This window comes from Manis pentadactyla, chromosome 4, assembly GCF_030020395.1.
Source record: "Manis pentadactyla isolate mManPen7 chromosome 4, mManPen7.hap1, whole genome shotgun sequence".
In the NCBI taxonomy this organism is placed as follows: Eukaryota; Metazoa; Chordata; class Mammalia; order Pholidota; family Manidae; genus Manis; species Manis pentadactyla.
The window spans coordinates 105,011,982-105,034,767 of NC_080022.1; the positions used below are offsets into that span (position 1 = coordinate 105,011,982).

General features: G+C 41.7%; 1 protein-coding gene across 1 annotated transcript in view; it reads left to right on the forward strand.

Moving 5' to 3' along the window:
* Positions 1-22,786, forward strand: part of PTGFRN (prostaglandin F2 receptor inhibitor) — a 74,451-nt gene that overhangs the window by 12,982 nt on the left and 38,683 nt on the right. The window contains exon 2 of the mRNA XM_036924467.2: positions 22,350-22,718. Within this exon, the coding sequence (XP_036780362.2) occupies positions 22,350-22,718 (369 nt within the window). The remainder of the gene's footprint in view (positions 1-22,349; positions 22,719-22,786) is intronic.

The following is a 22,786-nucleotide window of genomic DNA, read 5'->3' on the forward strand; positions in this document are numbered from 1 at the left end:
TTTCCAAGACAGGTTTGTGGGGTAAGGTAGGAGAAAAATGGAGCCCACATATAAAAAAGATGGGATGAGAAAGCCTCCATTCTTCCTTGGGAGGTGTTTCTTAGTTTTTTTTCTTGGCAGCTTCTGTGAAAGACAAACAGTTCATGGGTTGTCAGTACTGTCTCTCCATGCCCATCACGCCTTCCTCTCTCTGCGGGGTTGACACAACCTCCCCCATCCCGAGCTGGCATCCCCTCCCTTCCCGGGCCTCATGTTGGTTGTTCACAGTGCAGAGAAGCAGACTTCTTCAGCTCCGTGCATGCCTCCAGGCCCCTGTGGCCAAGCTGGTCCAGACCACAGACCGTCTGCGTGTCCTCACTGTTCAGCGAGCAGCCAGCTCCAGCCACGACGAGGGAAGGGGCAGTGGTGCTGTGCCTGCAGTGTGTACCTCGTCTCACTCTACAAGGATGTAGACCTGTAGCTGCATGCTGTCTGTGGAGGCATGGCACAGACACAGGAAGAGAAGTGGCACTGAAGAAATGTCCTGGGATTGTTAGCGACAAAAAAATGCTGAAAGTTCAGAGAAAAGGGAGAGCATTCTGGGGTAGTTCAGACAGAGGTGCTCTTGCAGAAAGGGTAAGACAACAAACACAATCCTCTATACCTGTTTGCGTTGCTGCCTATGTCTCCTGTCTATGGGTATGTGTATTTTTTAGGCTTTAGTGCCATGCCTGGATTGGGAACCTTTTGTAAGGATCCAAAGCACCCAGGTAGTTGGCTTCTCTAGCCCCAAAGAAGAGTGATAATAAAACTGAAGTGTCAGAATTTTGGGTTCAGAATATTGAGATTATATCACATCCTGAGGTGCTGAGAACTGGCCCCTTACCTGATGCTTTGTGTTATGATTGCTCTAACCATATACTCTCCATTTTCTGTGATGTGTTTAGTGAAGAGCTTTTCTGAAAACACATCAGTGGAGGACCATTTCTGATACAAAAGAAATTAGGCAACTCTTAGCTCACTTCAGTGGTGATCCAAAGATCAATCCTGGTTCAAAAATTCTGGTTGGCAGAAGCTCATTGCGGCAGGAGTGATCACACTCATTGTATCACCAGGCATGTTGCAGGGCTGGGAATGTGCTGACGAGCAGGGTGCAGTCTGCCCCCTCAAAGGGCTCACGGTCTAGCAAGGGAGGCAGACAAGCAACAAACTTGGGGTGATCATGGTGGCTATGCTGAGCTGACCCTCAGCAGGCACGTTCAGAAGTAGGCTGGGGGAGGATCAGGAAAGGCTTTTGCAAGGTGGACTCGTGAGCTCAGTAAGTTTTTGTCTGACTGAAAGGGGTGGGTTCTTTGTTTTAGGCAGAGGGCAGAGTATTGGCAAAGAAATATATCTGTTTATAGGAATACTCTGGTTTTGCATGAAGAAAACTTTGTGTGTGGCTGGAGTGGAGGGTTGAGTTGTAGGTTCTCCAGGGGAAAAGGGTTGAGACTGGAGAGAAAATTGTAAGATTGTGACAAGCTTTGAATGTCACCTGGAGGAGTTTAAGCCTGATGTTGGGGGTGAATTTGTCTGTTTTTTCTGATTCTGTCTTCCTTAGCATGCTCTGAGTCCCTCGTGCCCTTCACTTACTTGTTATTTTAAAAGATTCTTATTGTTGGAGGACTCCTGTCTTTCTAGCTTCTCTACAAGGCTACCACACTGTTCCATCCTCTGCTCATTGCTTGGCTAGGTGTTGGCTCATCAGCTTGCCTGATGATGTGGTTCTGCACACCGTAGGCATGCAACAAAGAACTGCTGAATAAAGGAATAAAATAATCGGATTAATGGAGTTAAAATCTTTTTCTTAAAGGACATGTAAACCCAGAGTTTTTTTTTTTCTGTTCAAGCTAAACTACTGGGCCTTTTTAGGGAAGTTGGGCACAGACCTCCACATCACCCATGGCATCTGGCAACACATCTGTAACTGTCAAGAGCAGGCTTCAGGCCTTGTTGTGAGGAGGGATGGACAAGGCAGAGGAAGAGCAGAAAATGGGTTATAGGAAAGAATAAAGTAGGGGGAAAGGGGACAGAGCTGCCCAAGGTAAGGAGTGGGGAGAATCTCACCAACGATTATCTCAGGTACCTTTCATGCACAGATGCAAGTTTAAATTCAAGTATGAAGCCCCCATTTTCTTTAAACCAGAGGCTAAATGGAGAACCAGGTGTTAAGACAGAACTTGGCAGACTGTGTCGGCCACTTGGACATGGTGGGAATTGAAAATGGCTGAGTAGTGAGGGATGCTGGGCACCACTTGGGCCTGTAGCAGCTGTTAATTTTATAGAACATGCAAAAATTATCCTTACGGATGGATCTTGCCTCAGCTTCTTCTGTTTCTGGTCCTTAGACAGAGAACTGTTTCAATCATTTCATGTTTATTTAATTATTTTGGTTACTCACCAGTACAGATTGTTTCCAAGTGGTTTTTGCATCTTTTTGTTGTTGCCTGGTCACTTAACATTTGGAACCTCAGTTTCCTTATTTAATCCTCTCAAGGTTGAGTATTAAATCATGTGAACAGGATTTGCAAACTGCAAAGTAGTGCTATAAGGTGCTGTAAGGTGGTTTGGGTCAATTACTGAGTCCTTGGGGGCAAAGCTGTCTGCTCAGTTCTTGGCTTACTGTGTCAGCTTGGGTTCCGTGAGGGAAACAGAGCCAGTATAAGTGTAATGGAATAAAGCACATATTAGAGGAATCAGTCTTTAGGCAATTATAGGAGGAACTGGGGAAGTGAAGGCCTGAAAAGGGGAGTTGCAGGATGGGGGAAAACCACTAGTGTGCTCTCCCAGAGCATAGGTGGACAAGTTGGAGCTTGCAGAGGAATGTGGGAGCCAGGCAGAGCAGGACCACTAAGGGAGCTAGGGTAGGAGTCTGTGGAAAACTAAGTGACTCCTCATAGCTACCATCTCTGATTTTTCAGCTGACCATCAGGTGGTCTTGAGGGCACGCTGGTCAGTAGGGGAGAAACCTGGAGCGGAAAGGAGAGTGTGGACAAACTGTTGCCCGTGCATCTCTGCCTCTCTGTCTGTGATCATGGGACCACTGGAGCATACTGGCTGCTGCTTGCCCGCCTCCCCAAATCTCACATGCGCTGCTGCTTTGTTCTTCTCTAACCAGTAACTGCACAGGGAAGAGCACTCTAGGAAATGTAGTTCCCATGTAGCCCCACAGTGTCATAAAGTAAAATTGGAGATTCGGGATGGCCCTGGCCTCCCAGGATCTTCAGAGGCCATAGAACTGGGAGCGATGTCGTGGGTGTGTGACCTAGTGCTTCACAGGTAAGAAGTTCAGTTAGTCAATCGAGTCTTTAGCCAGTGACTCGCAGTGGTGCTCCTTGGTTGCTGGTAGCCCTGCCTCTGCTCTCTGTAATGCTGCAGGTGACGGTTACCTCAGTTCTGTAAAGTTAATTGGACCCCGAAAAGCCTGTTAGTTCGGCAGAGTACAAGCCTCCTTTCTATCACTGAGTTCTTGTTGGCACCGGGAGCGTAGATACTGACTCGTCCTCACTCTGTATAAAGGCTGAAACAAGATTTCCAGATGTTGAGTGAGTGCAGACTAGAGCCAGAAACAGTCATGTAAACGCTAGGGAATATCTCCACACCACGCTTCTTCACCCCTGTGGTCTGTTAGCCATAGTGCCACCGCCTCATGTTTCTGCCGTCAGCCTGCAAGGGTCGGCAAAGTGTCTGGGAGTGCCTTCCAGGGTAATCTTAGTCCCTGGGGAAGTCACACACTTTGTGAGCCCTGGTGGCCACACCTGGACCTTGTCATCACAGAATTCTCTCCTTTTTTGATTGTCAACTCTGCTATTTTCCTCTGTGACCACAACCTCTTCCCTATACTTCTGTCACATTCCTTCATGTCTAATCACTCTGCCCTTCATCCTCAATATGATCCCCTGATCTTGAACGTTGCTTTTTCCTAGACCACCAGGCCACTCTCTCTTTCCTGGTCTCGAATCCTGGTGGTCAGCATTTCAGCAGTGAGCTTGTTAACATCCTAGGTCCCTCTGCCGTGTTTCTTTGCCAGTCCTCATGTTGTGCTTGGGTAATCCACACCGACCATAGTTCCTGAGCCTGACTTTATCGTCTTGCTGGGGGAAATCTTAAAACCTGCCCTCCTGAGTTTCCCACAGAGTCAGGGTGTCTTTACTGTACCTCAGACCTCTCTCGTGTTCATCTTGTGATGATTTCCTATTGTATTCCTTCTCATGCTCATTCTAAACCTTTTCTATGATATCCAGGATCTAAACTCCTCTCTGCTGTTGAAGGAGATAAGGGAGACCAACCTAAGGCTCCTCAGGCTTTTTGCCTAAAAACCTTTCTGTTTTTACCCTTCCTTTTCTACTAAATTCTGGAAAAAGTAAGGGCTATATCTTTGGCTCTTTTTTCCTGTGTATATACCATGTATATACTCTCTCCCTGTGTGACCCTGTGCAACCTGTGGCTTTAAATACATCTGTGTGCAGTTGACTTCAGTCGGTGTCTCTGCTTGGACCTCCCCTGTGAGCTGCAGACCTGTACATCCACTGCCAACCTCTGCTTCCTCCTCATTCTGGTCCGAGCGCAAACGTGACCTTGTCAGAGAGGTCCTTCCTGACCACACCGACTAAAAGCAGCCTACCTCCATCATAACAAATGCAATAATAATGAAAAATTTGAAATACTACAAGAATTACCAAAATATGACACAGATATGTGAAGTGAGCAAATGTTTGTGTGCACCTTATGATTCTTAACAGACCCTAAGTCCCTAAAAAGAAGATCCAGAGGCCGATGTAGGGTTTCTGTCCCACTTATCATCTAGCACAAGGGCTTATTGCTCAGTAGTTGTTGAATGAGTGGTATTACCTTATTTGTCTAGTGTGTCTCAGTGATCTCAGTAAGGTCCTTTCTTTTTTTCTCATGATTCTAAGGCCTGCTTTAGTAGAACCTTACTTGTGCTCAGATGGGATTTGAAGTACTGCGGTGTGTGACTTCATTACACAGTCTCTGCTGACTGTAACTTGTTTAGCATGCACAGTGCTGCATTTTCATCACTGAGGGACCATCTAGATGAAAGCTGGCATGCTCCCTTTCTGCCAGACCTCTCAACTATAGACATGGAGACAAAGTTTTTCATTTGTTGAGTCAGATACTCCAATAAAGGCTCCATGAGCGTTTACAGGTTTGCCTTCTCTCTGTTCTTTTCTAGCTCACATGTGGACCGACAACTCCATGGGAAAGCCCTATGCCCCCAGTTTCTCTTAAAGGCCAACTAAAGTACTATACGCTTTTTAGTTTCAGTATTTCAGCTCTACCTGTTCCCTGGATTCAGTAACTGCCAATACTTATCTTACAGGTGGCTCAGATCGGAAAGAGATTGTTTATTTCTAGGCAACTCAATGAAATGGTAGAATTTGAGCAATAAGAGAAACAAATGCAAAAATCCTTTGCAGAGATACTGTACTTTCCAGGTCTTGATTTAGAATAATGTTGATGCTAACCCAAAAAACAAATCCACAGTTGTCCCTCCTTTATTCACAAGGGATCCATTTCAGAACCCCCAGTGGATACCTGAAGCCACAAATAGTACCAAACCCTGTATTTGTATACAGTGTTTTTCCCTACATATGCATACCTATGATAAAGTTTAATGTATAAATCAGGCACAGTAAGAGATTAACAATAAAGTTGAGTAGAACAACTATAATAATATACTGTAATAAAAGTAATGTGAATGTGCTCTCAAAATATCTTAACATCATCAGAGGGTGAGCACAATACAGTGAGATGATAAAATGCCTATGTGATTAGATGAAGTGAGGTGAATGATGTAGGCACTGTGACACAGTGTTAGGCTACTATTGACCTTCTGACATATGTCAGAAGGAGGATTATCTATCTCTGGACCCCGGAAACTGGATGAGGGGAGTACTGTATTTCCCACGGATTCACAAGGAGGTGTAAGAGGGTAAATGAGTAAGGTTTTGTCTTTGCTAGCTTGTTTCTCCTAATGATTCCTCACAGTTGCAGTAGCACTTACTGAAATAAACATTGCAGGGATAGTTCATCTTGAAAAACTTGCCTGACTTTAGTTCAAATCTGTCTGCATCCATTCTGTGCGTTAGAAAAAAGTAGAAGGCATTTAATTATTTTGAGTTCTTCAAAGGTAAGAAACTGGTAATTTGGGCACAGTTACCACTTATTTGTTGATTATCTGTACTGCTGAAAATTCAGAGCAGTGGGCTTCCAAAGGTGTTTTCTATATGATTTGGGGATAAAGTTGTTTTCATCTGTTTTGAGTATAAATGTGTGAGATGTTAACAGTTAGAAACACTTAAAATAATGAAGGTAGTGTGTCAGAAAAAAATTTGAAGACTCTGGAAATTATCTTTAACAATTCCATTTCTCTATTTCTCTCATCTACATCATGCTGAGAATATATAATATTTCTTCACTTAGCAACTCATTTCTGCTACTTTGCTGCTTATCTGGTTCACAGTGCCCTTGGAGAATTTGAAATATTTCATATGAAATTTCAGGCTAGTTCATCCTCCTCCTCAGAGCCTATCCTATTCAGTAGAAGGTGGTCACATCAGCAGCACAACGGAAGGCAAACCAGCCCAGCCCCTCTTTGTCTTGGTGGAACAGTATACAGGCCATGTTAGCCTGGGGTTGAGTCTCTCATTTAATAGTTTTATTATGACCTTCAGCAAGTTATTTAGTTTCTCTGAGTTTGTTTCCCTAATTTCAGTCCTATTTTCTCCTTTCTATGATAGGTATGGTGGTAGCCACCTTATGATTTTGTCCTGTGGATTAAGTTATGAATAGCGCCTCACTCATGGCATGGCATATAAGAAACCCACAGTATATTATTTTTTCTCTCTTTACCCTGTCCCTATCTTGAGAGATACTTGATGATGAGCCAAAATGAACACATTACAAAATAAATACTCGAGAAATGTTTATATGATTTTAGCTGAAGTTATGGGTTATTTGATTAATCAAGTCATTTTTATTATTCCCCTCCCCTATTTGTTATTTGTTACTCATTTTCATTTTTGTGGTTATTCTAGACATGTGTCTCCTGGTTGTCCTTTTATCACTTTTGGGATAATGCAAGATTTTAGGATATTTAAGCTCTATTTATTCCACTCTTTCTCCCACTGTATGCTGCTGATACCATGTTTTTTAATTATACATATGTTTTAAATTACAGAAGACATTACTAACATTGTATTATATAGTCAGTATTCAATAGATTTACCCACATAGTTTTCTTTTTTCTATTGTTCTTTGTGCCTTCCTATATTTCCATGATTCTATCTGGAATCATTTTCCTTCTATTTGAAGAACTACCTTTAGTATTTCTTCGGGGTATTTCTTCAGTATTTTTTTATTATTAATTCTCTTTCCTATGTTGAGAGTTGGTTGAAAGCATATTTATTTTTCCCTCCTTTTTAAAGATATTTTTTCTGTGTAAAATTGTAGGTTAGCGTTTATTTTCTTTCATCACTTTGAAGAGGTCACTCCATTTTCTTACAAGCATTATTTTGATTGAAAGTCAGCTACCAGTGGTACTGTTGCTCCCATCTCTGCCTTTCAGCAGTTTAACTCAGTGTACCTGGCTGTGATTTTCTTCATATTTGTCCTTCTTATGATACATGATACTCTTGAATCTGTGGCATGGCATCTTTTTTTATTTTTCATTTTTTTATTTTGGTATCATTAATCTACAATTACATGTGGAACATTATGTTTACTAGGCTCCCCCCTTCACCAAGTCCCCCTGACATACCCCATTACAGTCACTGTCCATCAGCGTAGTTAGATGCTATAGAGTCACTACTTGTCTTCTCTGTGTTGCACAGCCCTCCCTGTGCCCCCCTCACATTATACATGCTAATCGTAATGCCCCCTTCCCCCACCCTTATCCCTCTCTTCCCACCCATCCTCCCCAGTCCCTTTTCCTTTGGTAACTGTTAGTCCATTCTTGGGTTCTGTGAGTCTTCTGTTGTTTTACTCCTTCAGTTTTTTCTTTGTTCTTATACTCCACATATGAGTGAAATCATTTGGTACTTGTCTTTCTCTGCCTGGCTTATTTCACTGAGCATAATACCCTCTAGCTCCATCCATGTTGTTGCAAATGGTAGGATTTGTTTACTACTTATGGCTGAATAATATCTTTTGTTTTTATTAAGAAACAACTTGGCCATTCTGTTTTTAAAAATATGCCTAAGTCTACCATATTCTTTCTCCTGCTGGGACTCTACTACACATGTATTTAGCCTTTTTACTGTCCTTGCTATATATTGTGGACTGTTTTCTCTGTTTTCCATTCTTTTGCTGATCCCCTGGCTTCAGTTTGGATAATTTATACTGATTTCTTTTCTGCTGTATCTAATCTGCTATGAAACCCATTTATTGAGCTCTTAATTTCTGATGACACATTATTTAGTTCTTAAATTTTTAAGTTGAATATTTTAATAGATTTCAGTTAAGGGGTGAAATCCTGTTTTTTGTTTCTTTAGTAAATTAATCATAGTTGTTCTAAAGTCCATGTCTGATAACACCAATATCTGGATCCTTATGGATTGGTTTCTGTTGTCTGTTTTCAATCATTTAGTCCCTCCATCTGGAGTGTCTGGTAAGTTTTGATTGAATACTGAAAAATTGTAGAGGCTCTGTATGATTTTATCTTCTCCCTAGAATATTTGCTTATTGGAATAAGAAAAGCTCACCACAATCCAATGAGGAATTGAGATGCTTTGAGACTGGATTTCAGTGTTGATGAGAGCTAGTTATTTTTTCAGTTTTGCATTTATTCCAAATATATAGTCCTTCCAGGATTGTAACTAAAAGTCTAGAGTGTTTACTATAGTTTACTTTTCTTTGTGAACTTGGAATTCCAGTTTTTGTTTCCTCAGTATTGTGAGGTGGTCACAAACTTTGCTTACCGCTCAGCCTCTTAGTATTTACTTTCTTCTTAACTCCTCAGCCCCTTACTGCAGACCCCATGCAGCTTTCATAATGTCAGTTTGCCTATAGGGGAAAGAAATGTGGAATGTTGGGCTTGCTTCTGGGCTATTTTCCTGGCTCAAACTATGACTGTCTTAGTGGCCTTGAACTTTAGTTGTCTTAGCCCCAGGAGGTGTTAAAAGCACTGGGCTACTAACAACTACTAATTCTCTGGCCTGCACCACTTAAAAATTGGCAACTGTCTCAAGAGAAAAAGTACTGGATATCGTGAGGCCAACCTCAGGGTGCTTCTGTGACCTGGGGCCCTTGATCATGCATTCATGCCTGGATTGTTCACCCGTGATTCAGTTAGCTATTTCTTGTATTTTATTGGGTGTTCTCAGGGGTGGAGTTGATCTGAAACAAATTACTTCATCAGAGCAAAGAGTGAAATCTCCTGGAAGTGGAAATCTCAACTGTTGGTCTTTTGAAATTCCCCTCCTCTCTAAAGGTATTTGGGGCAATTTATAATGAATACACACATACATGCTATAAAAAACTTGAAATCTGGGGTAAAAAATCAAAACTACAAGGGCAGCAGGAAAGGCAGAGGAAATTATAGAGGAAGGGGATAATCATAAGAAATTTCAACTATGGTTGGTATCTATAGTTGACTATCATCCTTAAAACAATACTGGACTTCCTTGAAGATAAAGTACAGAAGGACACATACGTTTTTTTATGTCAGGGAAAACATGGCTTGGAAGTTGGGATAGTGAAAGGAGAGATGAAGTTAGCCGTAACAACTGTGTTCCCTTTTCGTGTAGACTTAGGCACAATTTCTTAGAACAGGAGTTTGGAAGCAGTGGAGGGTTCTGAGACTTAGCTAAGAGAGCCTAATCTAATCAGGGCGTTGCAGCGTGGTGCTGGGCCACTTAGTGTAAGTCATGCTTTGTCATAGAAGTCTTAATACCACTGAACAAACTTGGTATAGTGCCCTTATTTTATCAAGTATCAAAGGTACTCTGAGCTATGATAACTGGTTTGAGTGGCAAGAAGTACCTGTAGAGTTCTCGTTTTCTGGGGAAGGAATGTACAGTAGTCCATCAACAGGTATTTTTGGTACTAAATTTTGAGGAAATTTTATCCTGTGGATTCTTCTGCCATTGAACAGCACAATAGTGTCCTCAATAGCACTTGTAAGGCTGATAAAGGAATACTTTCCATATGAAGATTTTTATATTGCCCCCTAAAAACAAATGAAACCATAATTTAAACTTGTTACATTGTAAAGACATTTTTACAGAGAGCTAAACTAATACAGGTTAGTTACGTGTTAGGGACTTTTAATTTGAAATACTGATAGAAATTGGAAAAACATGAAAATTCTGTTCTTGTTCTCTTAGCTATCAACTGTTACAAGAGGTTTTGATGAAAACTGGCAATGTGTGTCTATGCAGATATTCTTCTTGGTTTGAAAAGAGCCATATGCTTTATTTTTCACAAGTTATATTTACTTAAAAATATTATTAGCTGTTACTTAACAGTATTAAAGGAAATCTGTGCTAAATACCAGTCTGCTCATAGCAAGTTGAAATTCTGTTACCAAAATTTAAAAATTTGATTTGCATGGATGAGGGTACATCCCAGTTCTGCATGCAAGACATTGCTCAGGTTTATATCTTTTTAGATTAGAATTTGATCTTTCAAACATCTGTTCACATCTGTTTTACTTTTCCCAGTGGCACTATAACATAGCCAGCACCGATGGGATGTTTGCAGGTCGGGTTGGAATATGGAGGCAGGAGCGCCTCGGTGTTCCCAGGGGAGGTAGGGAAGGTGTCCTGGAGGAGGGGGTGCTGGAGCTGCTTCTTGCAAGGGAATGAGAAGATTGCTGGGAGGGAATCCAGGTGGGAGGCACCGACGCAGAAACTGGGGCACAGGAGTACATGGCATTTCCAGACGACAGCCGTTTGTTGTGTTGGGGGATAAGGATTACAGGGTAAGAGAATGGTAGGAGATGAAGCCGAAGTGGTAGCTGTGGGCCAGGCCATGAATGATCTTGTATGACTTTTAATCATTCACTTATTTAGCAGATATTTATTGAACACCTACTGTGTACCATGCCCTGTTCTACCACTGGCATTCAGCAGTGAACAAAACAGATAAGAATCATTGCTCACATAGAACTTACATTCTATAGGAAGAGACATGTAAATAAATAATAGTAAAAGTATGTAAATACACATAAAGCATATTAGTGGTGAGTGATGAGAGGAAAATTTGGCAGGAGCAGGAATGAGGGGGGTGCATCTTGAAGGCAGTCAGGAAAGGCCTCCCTAAGAAGGTGGCATAGGAATAAAGGTCTGAAGCTGGTGAAGGAGCTGACAGGGTGAATGAGAGTACTCCAAACTGAGGGAATGTGCAGAAGCTTTGACACTGAAGTGAATATGTTTTGTTCAAGACACCTTAGGATGAAAGCATGGCGGAAGTATGGTGGAGGGAGCTAGGAGGTTCAGGAAACAGGGCCAGATCCTGTGAGACCCTGATGGCCTCTTTGAGAATCTGTGCTTCTGTCTCAGTGAGATTGAGAGTGATTGGAGAGTTTTGATCAGAATAATGTTGTAGTACAAGTTATGTTTTTGAAAGATCACATTGAGTGCTGTGTTCAGAGTAGAGGGCATGAGTAAGAGCCAGGAGGCCAGCTGGGAGGCTGTGGGAATAATTCCGGTGAGAGGGGTGGTGGCCTGAACCGAGGTTGCACTTGGGGTGTCTGGAAGATAGATAGTGTACTGTAGATTATAAGGAGCCATTAAAGACTTTTGATTGGTGAACTGACGTATGAGTTGTGTGTTGAAAATGTAATTTTGGCAGCCATGTGGAATAAAGATTGGAGAGCTGAGACCAGAAGCTGGATCATGTTCCAAAGCTGCAATCACTAAGAATAAAGATAGAGACCTTACATGGGGTGTAGTCTCATGCCTGAGGATCTTGTTGAGCTGCTTGTTAACCCTGGTCAGCTTCTTGAAAAGGGGTGGGAATTAAAAACATTTACACCTCAGGAAATTCCTTTTTAAACCTTGCCAAGGAAGTGAAGGGAGGGATTGTGATGAGGTTTATGCTAGAGGCAGTATGCAAGCAGATAGCCGCAGATCCTTATCACTAGGAGGTGAGGTGCCCTCAGCAGTGCTGTATAGCTCAGCAGGTTGACTGTTGTCTCCATTTCACAGATAGGAAACTCAGAACCAAGGAGGTTAAGCACAAGGCTGTCCTGCCTCTTCAGGGTCTCCACGGTCACAATTCTTCTGAAAGCTCTCTTGGGGAGATTCAGAATTGTCTAGTCATCTCTAAATATAAAAAAGAAATCACCTATTTCCTTTGTGAACTGTGGTGATAATGGCTTCACTGCAGGGTAGTTTTGTATTATTTCAACACCTTGAGTTGCCAGTGACAGATATTAGCTTAAGAAACATAAGTGGGGGTGAATAAAATTGCAAGAAACTGAAATGGGCAAGGAAAGAAGTGTGTGTATGTGTGTGTGCATGCCAGCGTGTGCACACATATGGGATGATTTAGATGGTGTGGCTGGATTGCTTGTATAATGCTGTCAGGTCACTCGGTCTCATTCTCTCCGCCTCTCCCTCCAAGTGTTGGGCCTGGGTTTCTTCTGTTGTAGATGGCTTCCTCACCTAGTCAAGAGGCTGTCCACCTGCTGCTTCAGAGCAAATTATCTTTTTTTAAAAAGCAGAAGTATAATTAATGTACAATATTATATTAGTTAATATTATATTAATTTAAGGTATGCAATGTGGTGATTTGACCTTTGTATATATTACAAAATGGTCACCTCAGTAAGTTTAGTTACCATCTATCACCGTACAAAGTTAATGCAAAATTATTGACTGTATCCCCCATGTCATACATTACATTCCCAAGACTTAATTTATTTTATATCTGGAAGTTTGTACTTCTTAATCCCTTTCACCCATTTTGCTCCCCAACCCCAATGCCTTTCACCTCTGGCAACTACCAATCTGTTCTCTGTATCTATAAGTGTGGATTTTGTTTTGTTATGCTTATTTTTGTTTTTAGATTCCACATATAAGTGAAATCGTGAAATTTGTCTTTCTCTGTCTTATTTCACTTAGTATAATACCCTCAAGTTCCATCCATGTTGTCTCAAATGGCAAGATTGCCTTCTTTTTTATGGTTGAGTAATATTCCCATATCCCTCCCACCCCACATCTTTGTCCATTCACTAATCAGTGGACATGGTTGTTTCTACATGTTGGCTATTGTAATGAGCATCTTTGCATGTACCTGTTGGCCATTTGGGAAAATGTCTGCTCAGGCCCTCTGCCTGTGTTTTAAGTAGATTGTTTTTTGTTGTTATTGAGTTGTATGAGTTCTTTACATATTTTTAATACAGAACCCTTATTGGATATTATTTGCAAATATCTTCTTCCATTCAGTAGGTTGCCTTTTCATTTTGTTCATGGTTTCCTTCACTGTGCAGAAGCTTTTTAGTTTGATGCAGTCCCATTTGTTTATTTTTGCTTTTGTTGCCCTTGCCTTTGGAGTCAGATCCAAAAAAAAGCATCACTAAGACCATTGTCAAGGAGCTGACTGCCTATGTTTTCTTCTATGAGTTTTATGGTTTCATGTCTTACATTTAGGTCTTCCATTCCAATTTGGGTATCTTTGAATTCGTTTTCTTGCCTAATTGCTGTGGCTAGAACTTTCAATACGGTGTTGAATAAAAGTGGCAAGAGTAGTCATCCTTGTTATATTACTGATCTTAGAGGAAAAGTTTTCAGCTTTTCATTGTTAAGTATGATATTAGCTGTGGGTTTGTACATATGGCCTTTATTATGTTGAGGTATGTTCCCTCTATACCCTCTTTGTTAAGAATTTCTATCAAAGATGGATGTTGAATTTTGTCAAAAGCTTTTTCTGCATCTATTAAAATGATATATAATTTTTGTCTTTCATTTTGTTAATGTTATATATCATGTTGATTGGTTTGCTGGTGTTGAACTAGCCTTACACTCCTGAAATAAATTCCACTTGATCATGGTGTATGATCCATTTAATGTATTATTGAATTTGGTTTGCTCATATTCAGTTGAGGATTTTCTGCCTCTATGTTCATCAGGGCTATTAGCCTGTAAGTTTCTTTTTTTGTGATATCTGTGTTTTGGTTTTGGTATCAGGGTAATGCTGGCCTTGTAGAGTGAGTTTGGAAGCTTTCCCTCTGCAGTTTTTTGGAAGAGTTTGAGAAGGCTACATATCAAATCCTCTTTAAATGTTTGGTAGAATTCACCAGTGAAGCCATCGGGTACTGAACTTTTGTGTGTTGGTAGGTTTTTGATTACTGATTCAATCTCCTTAGTAGTAATCAATCCTTTTAGATTTCCTGTTCTTCCTGATTCAGTATTGGAAGATGATGTGTTTCTGGCAATTTATCCATTTCTTCTAGGTTGTCTAATTTGTTGACATATAATTATTCTTACTAGTCTGTTATAGTCCTCTATGTTTTTCTGGTATCAGTTGTAACTTCTCTTTCACATCTGATTTTATTTGATCCCTTCCTCTTTTATTCTTGGTGAGTCTAGCTAAAGGGTTGTCAATTTTGTTTATCTTTTCAAAGAACCAGCTTAGTTTCATCTTTTCTATTACCATTTTAGTGTCTGTTTCCACTCAGATCTTTATTATGTATTTAGTATTTATTTCCACTCAGATCTTATATTTCCTTCCTTCTACTAACTTTGGGCTTTGTTTGTTTTCCTTTTTCTAGTTTCTTTAGGTAGAAAGTTAGATTGTTTGAGATATTTGTTATTTCTTGAGGTAAGTATTGTTATGAACTTTTCTCTTAGAACTGCTTTTGCTGCATCTCTTACATTTTGGTATGTTGTATTTCTGTTTCATTTGTCTCTAGGTATTTGTTATTTCTCTTGACTTATTTGATGTCCCAATGGTTGTTCAGTAGCATGTTGTTTAATTTCCATGTATTTGTGGTTTTTCCAGTTTTCTTCTTGGAATTGATTTTAATTTTATACCATTGTGGTTAGGAAAGATAGTTGATATGATTTCAGTCTTCTTCAATTTATTGAGACTTGTTTTGTAGCCTAACGTGCTATCCTGGATAGTCCTCCATGGGTACTTGGGAAAAATGTGTATTCATTTACTTTTGGATGAAATGTTCTGTATATATCTATGAAGTCCTCTGGTCCAAAGTGTTGTTTAAGGCCAGTGTTTCCTAACTGATTTTCTTCTGGATGAAGTTTCTATTGATGTAAGTGGGGTGTTAAAATCCCTTTATTGTGTTGCTGTTGATTTCTTCCTCTATGTATGTTAACATCTGCTGTATATATTTTGGTGCTATTATGTTGGGTGCATATGTATTTATAAACGTTACATATTTTTTCTGTATTGGCCCCTGTATCTTTGTAATGCCCTTCACTTTTCTTATGGTCTTTGTTTTAAAGTCTATTTTGTCTTATGTAGGTATAGCCATACCAGCTTTCTTTTCATTTCCATTTGTATGGAATATCTTTTTCCATCCTTTCACTTTCAGTCTGTGTGAGTCTTCTGAAGTGAGTCTCTTGTTGGCAGTATATAAATGAGTCTTGTTTGTTTGTTTTTTTATCCACTTATGGATAAAAACTCTGTCTTTTTCCAGGAGAATGTAGCCCATTTACATTTAAAGTAATTTTAGATAGTTATGTACTTATTGACATTTTGTTAATTGTTTTCTGGGTATTTTTGTATTTCCTTTTGTTCCTTTTTTCTTTCTCTCCTCCCTTGTGGTATGATATCTTTCTTTAGTGTTACATTTAGATCTCCTTTCTCATTTTCTTATGTGTATTTACTATAAATAAAATTTTGCTTTGTGTCTACCATGAGGTTCACATATAACATCCTATGTAATATTCTGTTTTAGGTTGATAGCTACTTAAGTTTAAACATATTCCAAAATTTCACAGTTTTACTCCCACTGCACATGTTTTATGGTTTTGGTGTCACATTTTCCCTCTTTTTATTTTCTGTATCCCTTAACTAATTACTATAATTTTAGTTAATTTTACTACTTTTATCTTTTAACCTTCAAATTAACTATGTAAGTGATTTATCCACTATTTCTGCTGTATATTTACGTTTTTCAGTGAGACTTTTGCTTTTGTATGTTTTCTTCTTAAGTAGTGCCATTTTTTTTCAGTTTAAAGAAGTCCCTTTAACATTTTTGTAAGGTTGGTTTTGTAGTCATGAACTCTTTTAGCTTTTGCTTATCTGGGAAACATCTGTCCTTCAATTCTGAATGATAACTTTATCGGGTAGCATATTCTTGGTTGGAAGTTTTTGCTTTTAGCATTTTGATTATGTAATGCCGCTCCCTTCTGGCCTGCAAAGATTCTGCTGAAAAAATCTATTGATAGCCTTACGAGGTTTCCCTTGTATATAACAAGTTGCTGTTCTCTTGCTGTTTTAAAGATTCTCCTTTTATCTTTAACTTTTGGCACTTGATTTATAATGTATTTTGGTGTTGATTTCTTTGAGCTCATTTTGTTTTGAACTCTCTGGGCTTCCTGGGCCTGTATGTATAGTTCCCTCCCAAGATTAGGGAAGTTTACAGCCATTATTTCTTGAAATAGGTTTTCTGTCCTCTTTTCTCTCTCTTCTCCTGAGACTCCTTTGTGGGAGTTATTCTGCTTAATGTTGTCTTATAGGTCTCAAGTTATCTTCACTTCTCAGAAATTCTTTTCTTTTTACTGCTCTGTCTGGGTGAGATAGACAGTCTGCTGTGTTCCAGCTTGCTGATCTGTTCTTCTGCTTCATCTAGTCTGCTGTAGTACCCGTCTAGTGTATTTTTCATTTCAGTTATTGTGTTCTTCAGTTTTGTGACTTCTGGTTGGTCCTTTCTTATATTGTCTTATCTTTGTTGAAGTTCTGTGTTCATCCGTTCTTCTCCCAAGTTTGAGCATCTTTATAATCATTACTTTGAATTCCTTAATAATCAGGTGGATTATTTCTCTCCATATCATTAAGGTCTTTTTCTGAGGTTTTGTCTTGCTGTCTCATTTGGAACATATTTTTCTGTGTCCTCATTTTTCTTGACTCTGTTTATTTCTATGTAATAAGCAAAAGAGCCACCTCTCTGTCTTGAAGGGGTGGCCTTGTGAAGGTGGTGAAACATCTCATTCACCCTTGCTCTACTTCTTGGTTGTCTCTTGAGCCTTTGTGATTATCTAAATAGCCTGATTTATTCTTGATATGCCCTTTGTTTTGAGGGTGCGCCAACACCTGTCAGTGATTGAAGGGAAAGATACGCATTTAGTACCCAGTTTTAGGCATATTGGAAGCCAGACCCTCAGGCAGCATTTTTTAAAGTATGCAAATAGATACAGCCCTATGGGACCACAATTGTAAACCCTATTGGCTTCCATATTGGGAGAGCTGGAGGTGTCCTCTGGGTGACTGTTTCGAAAACTGGGGCTCCAGATAAGTAAGTAAGCTCCTTTCCTGGAGGTCTTGTCAAACTGTAGTGAGGCCAGTGGTGTGCACAAAGATGGTGTCTGCCTGCTTATATTCCCTGGCAGTGACTCCTGAGCCTTTTTCATAGAGACTGTGGGTGTTTCAGTCTGCTGTCTGTGCAGTGCCCTGGAGGTGGTGGCTTGCCAAGAGCTGTCTTTCTGATTGCTTATTATAGTCCCTTGGAGTTCAGGAACACCAACTCCCTTGGCTACCAGGGCTAGGTGAATAAGGGGCATCCCCTGTATGATTTTCATGTGCCCACTGGCTTTAGTAGGGCAGCTGGAGATTGTAGGGGGTGGGACATACTTGCTGTCTTCAGAAAGTGCACTGGCCCCAAGTTGGGGGTGGGAGAATGCCATGACTGCTCACATTTGCCAGCCCTAGCCAGGGTGTGGAGTTTGTCACAACCATCTGGGCTCACCAACATTAGCCAGAGAGTAGGAGAAGGCCTTGGCCCTTCTATTCTGCTTACTTGCTGCAGCCAGGGAACGGGGGACTGTTGCAACCACTTGTGCTCCCCAGGCTCAGTGAGGCAGCAAGACAGTGCTGTGACTTCTTGCCCCTGCCTGGTCTCAGCAATGCAGGAGCGGGGTGCTGTGCCTGAGTGTGCCCCCCTATTTTTAGCAGGGTAGGTGAAGAATGTACAAATGGCATCTGCCTGCACCTCTGTCTCCGGAGAGAAAGTCCCAAATGTCCCCTGCCCCTCCAGCAGATGCTCCAGACCAGCAAATAAACCTCCTTCACATACAATCCAGGGACCTTTCGAATTGGTGCTTTTGTGCTGGATCCCATGGCAAGTGAGACTGCATGTGAGCCCATTAAAAGGAGAATCTCAGTTTCCTATTGCGCTTTGGGTTCCTTGGACAGTAGCCCCCACTGGTTTTCTAAGCCAGATGCTTTTGGGAGCACATCTCTCCATTACAGATCCAAAGGATTGGGGTGCCTAATGTGGGGCATCAATCCTTTGTTCCTCCAGGAGAATTGGTGGACTGGAGAGATCCCTCCCTGTTGTGTGTTGCTGTTTTAGGGATGGGGTTTTGGGCAAGACTATCTCTCTCTCCTCTCTCAGTGATGTCCTTTTATACTTTGTTGTGGAGAGCAGTTCATGTAGTTTTCAGATTTTCTTCAGAGGGGAAATGGTCCATATGTAGCTGTAGATGTGGTGTGTCCATGGGAGGAGGTGAGTTCAGGATCTTGCTATACTGCCATCTTGGACCCTCTTTTTTGCAAATCATCTTTATAATACCCTGATATAAAGAAAGTAAAAGTGTCTTGCTAAGCAGCTGCAGCAAAAATGAGCCAGGAGGATTCTGATTTCCCTGGTTTCAGCCCCAGTGCCCATTCCAGGGCTTGGGGGATGCAGGGTAAGCCCCATCTGAAAGGCACTTGAGGAATGCTGGGCCCAGCGGTGGATATGCTGCATGTTTCCGGAAGTAGTAGGTGTGAGGTCATGGATGTCATCCAAAGGCACTGAGTTGCCTTAAGAAGAATGTAGCACCATCCCTTGCAGTATTTGGTGTTGGTTCCATCCTTTGTGGGAGGAAATATGACCCATAGTCCCGAGTTACTAATACCAGTAACGTTATTTTTAAGGAGAGGGATTTCGTGTGTAGCAGCTTTTCTTAGAACTGCGGATCAATCTGGACCTGCCCCCTGGCTGGGCTGGGAGGGGAAGGCAATCAGCCCCCTGCTCAGAGCACACATTAACCTCATCACTGTGTCTCTTGTGTGGATGCTTCCTATTTCCTTTTTCAAAGTAAATGAGAATGGGTGGAGAAAACAAGAGATGGCTTTTAAAAAGTGTTCAACTCTTTTCCACCCTGGCGCAGTCAGATACAGTGTTTTCATTATCTGGTACACACATATGTTTATTTACTTAACCAAATTTAATGAAACAGTATTTACCCCTTTCTAAATACAGTGGACTCTAATATTTTCTATTCTGTTTAATTTCATTAAAATACACACACTGGTCACAACCACTATAAATTCATTTCACAAGCCACTACATAGGGGGAAGCCAGAGTTTGAAAAACATGAACTAAACCATTGAAAAACAAGCAACAGTGATATATTAGTTCGCTGGTGCTGCTATAACAAAGTGCCACTAACTGGATGGATTTAACAACAGAATTTCGATCTCAGTTCTGGAGACTGGCAGTCAGGCGCTGGCCGTGGTGGTTCCTCTGGAGGGTGTGAGGGGGAAGCTGTCTCATGCCTCTTCTCTGGCTTCTGCATCTCTGTCAGCAGCTTCATCTGGGGAGGTCTCTCCCCCAAGCGTGCTGGGGAGGGTTCTTGACATGGAACGAGAAAGAATTCTTTAGCAGGTCGGATGACTATAGGTAAGGAAGGAATTCTTTAAAGCAAGAGTAGCTTTAATGGGAATGGCAGCTGCCTTGCAGGCAGCAGAGAGCAAAGAAGAGCAGAGGGAGGAAAGGGAGGCTTATTGAACTCCTGCTCGGCACAGGGTAGATCCCTTGTCAGCTCCCAAAGCCAGGGTCACCTGGTGTCCAGTGTCTGCTTGAGTCTGGAACTAAGCCCCTACCACCCCAGGATTTGAGGGATCCGCAGAGCACTGGATGGAGTGAGCTTATGTTCTGTGGACTTCCCAAAGGCAAAGAAAGGAGATTTTCAGGCAGGCTCCTAAAGAGCATGATCGTACAGCTGCCAGTCCTGTCCAGGTCACCCAGGTGATGGGAACCTGCAAGCCTAGATCAGAGACCTCAGTAACCACTTCCTACTTGTCTGAAGTAGGATAGAGGGAGTGAAGACTTGTGCTTAAATCTAGAAAAGAGAATGAAATAGCCAACTAACAAAGGCTCTTACCCCTGGAGGAGTGCAGAGACAAAACGCAGTAAGTTGAGCAGTGAGAAGTCTTTATTTAAGGCAAAGAATACACACTTGAAGAAAGTGCAGTGTGGGCAACCTCGGACAGGAGGCATGCTTCAGGGTTTAAGATTATGCCTTTTAAGGCTTTCAGGAATGGGGCAAAGGGCAGCAGGGCAGGGGTGGGGGGCAGCGTTGGCTTGACATGTGGTCTCAGTGATTCTCTCCAGTGAGAGACATTATGTCACTATCCACAGTCTGTCCTCTAGAAATTCTGTAAGATAAACTTAACACAGGAATTTATTGATCTTGTTCTTCTCCAAGATAGTGGTTACCCTCAAGCACTGGGAACATAACACATAGGACTGCTTGCCCTGCCTCGAGATAGGTTGTTGGCTGATAACCAAAGAATATGATAGGAATTTTACCTCCTAACTGGTTTTTAAAATGGAATCATAGCCTTAAGATGGAGTCAGTCCCTCCTGTTCTTACTATACTGTATATATCTTGGCATTTTTCATCATAGGCAGGAAAAGTTAATCATGATGCTTGTCCCAGGCCCCTGCCCTGTCTCACTGGTAATCTTTGGCATTCCTTGGCTTATAGGCATATTATCCCATCTCTGCCTTGATCTTCACATGGTGTTCTCCCCGTTTGCATGTCTGTGTCCAAATTTACCCATTTAAGGGATCTGGTCATTAGATAAGTGTCCCACCCTACTCCAGTATAACCTCATCACAGTGTAACTAATTAAATCTGCAATGACCCTATTCCCAAATAAGGTCACATTCTGAGGTGTAGGGGGATAGGACTTCAACATGAGTTTTAGGGGGAACACAATTTATCCAACAAATGATAAAAACACAAAATTGAAAATATGTAACAGAAGTTCCCATTTTATTGAGTTCTGATTACATGGCAAGACTCTGGGCCAGGCATTTTATTTCATTAACTCAATGAATCCTTCTTGCTCCATTTTACCATTGAGGAAACCAAAGCCAAGAAAGGTCAATCTCTCAGGTTTCAATTTAGGTCTCTTTGATGTCAGAGCCCATGCTATCTTCTGTAAACCCTAATGAACACTGAACATCAAGAAGGAGCCTTACGAGTTCATTTGGTCTGAACTGAAATTTTACGCATTGGTGGTAAATATTCTATAGGACTGTGCTGGAGTTCATGGCAAAGAGTGCTTGTTAAAGGATATGCAGGTGACAGTCCATCAGGGCCCTCTCATAGGCCCTGAGGTGTGTGCTCTCGGGACAGGGAATGCCAGGAAGCTCTTAGCTTCGTCCACTGGACTCCTCGCTGCATTCCTAACAATGCCCAGCAACCAGCCAGATGAGACACCCTCTCCCTTTGTGCGTCCCTATCCTCATTCTGAATTTAAATCAGAGTGAAGAGTAGAGAGAAGGAAATGAGCCAGAAAATAGAAAATTAATACTTTGTGGAGTCGTCATATTTTAAAATTAATTTATAGGCAGTGTCAGATAACTGGAGTTAAATCATTTTACCGGCAGGCTGCTCTAGGATTTAAAAATTGGCATCCATCATTGTGAATCAAGCCTCAGGAGCCCCAGGGAATGGTCCCCAGGGAATGGTCTCTAGGGATGAGGGTTGATATAGAGTGGACAGAAATGTAAATACTTGATTAGCTTTGCCCTTTTCTTTCACACAAAACCTAAAATATTTCTGCATCACACTTAGTGATAATGGTATGTTAAATAGTAACAGGAGGGAAGAAGCTATTCAGGTTTACAGTTAACCTACTTTGAATACTTGTCTTCCTCCTGTCAATCCTAGGAAACTATTGTGTGTGAGGCCCTCATTTCAAGGTTGCATTCCTGGTCCAGGGCTCTAGGGGTGTGCTTTGCCTCCTTCTGCACAGACCCAGGCCGCCTGCCATTTCTCCCAGCCCATCGGGTGTCACATTTCTGCCATGAGCCTTTGACCAGGAGCACCCATGGGTTTGACACATTTATACTGGATAAACCTTCTGTGATTCAGGACCCACTGTTCATCTCTTGTCATTGCAGCTCTTTGTCGAGGGCGCGTGGTGAGAGTTCCCACCGGCAGCCTGGTGCGTGTGGTAGGTAATGAGCTGGTCATCCCCTGCAATGTCAGCGACTATGATGGCCCCAGCGAGCAAAACTTTGACTGGAGTTTCTCGTCTTCGGGGACTGACTTTGTGGAGCTCGCAAGCACCTGGGAGCTGGGCTTCCCAGCTCAGCTGTACCGGGAACGCCTGCAGAGGGGGGAGATCCTACTGAGGCGCACCGCCAACGATGCTGTGGAGCTCCACATAAAAAATGTCCAGCCCTCGGACCAAGGCTACTACAAATGTTCAACTCCCAGCACGGATGCCACTGTCCAGGGCAACTATGAGGATACAGTGCAGGTTAAAGGTATACCCTGATTGGGGTTCGGCTGTGGGTGACTTTATCAAGAAACTTAATTCCTCTGGGGCCCTGCT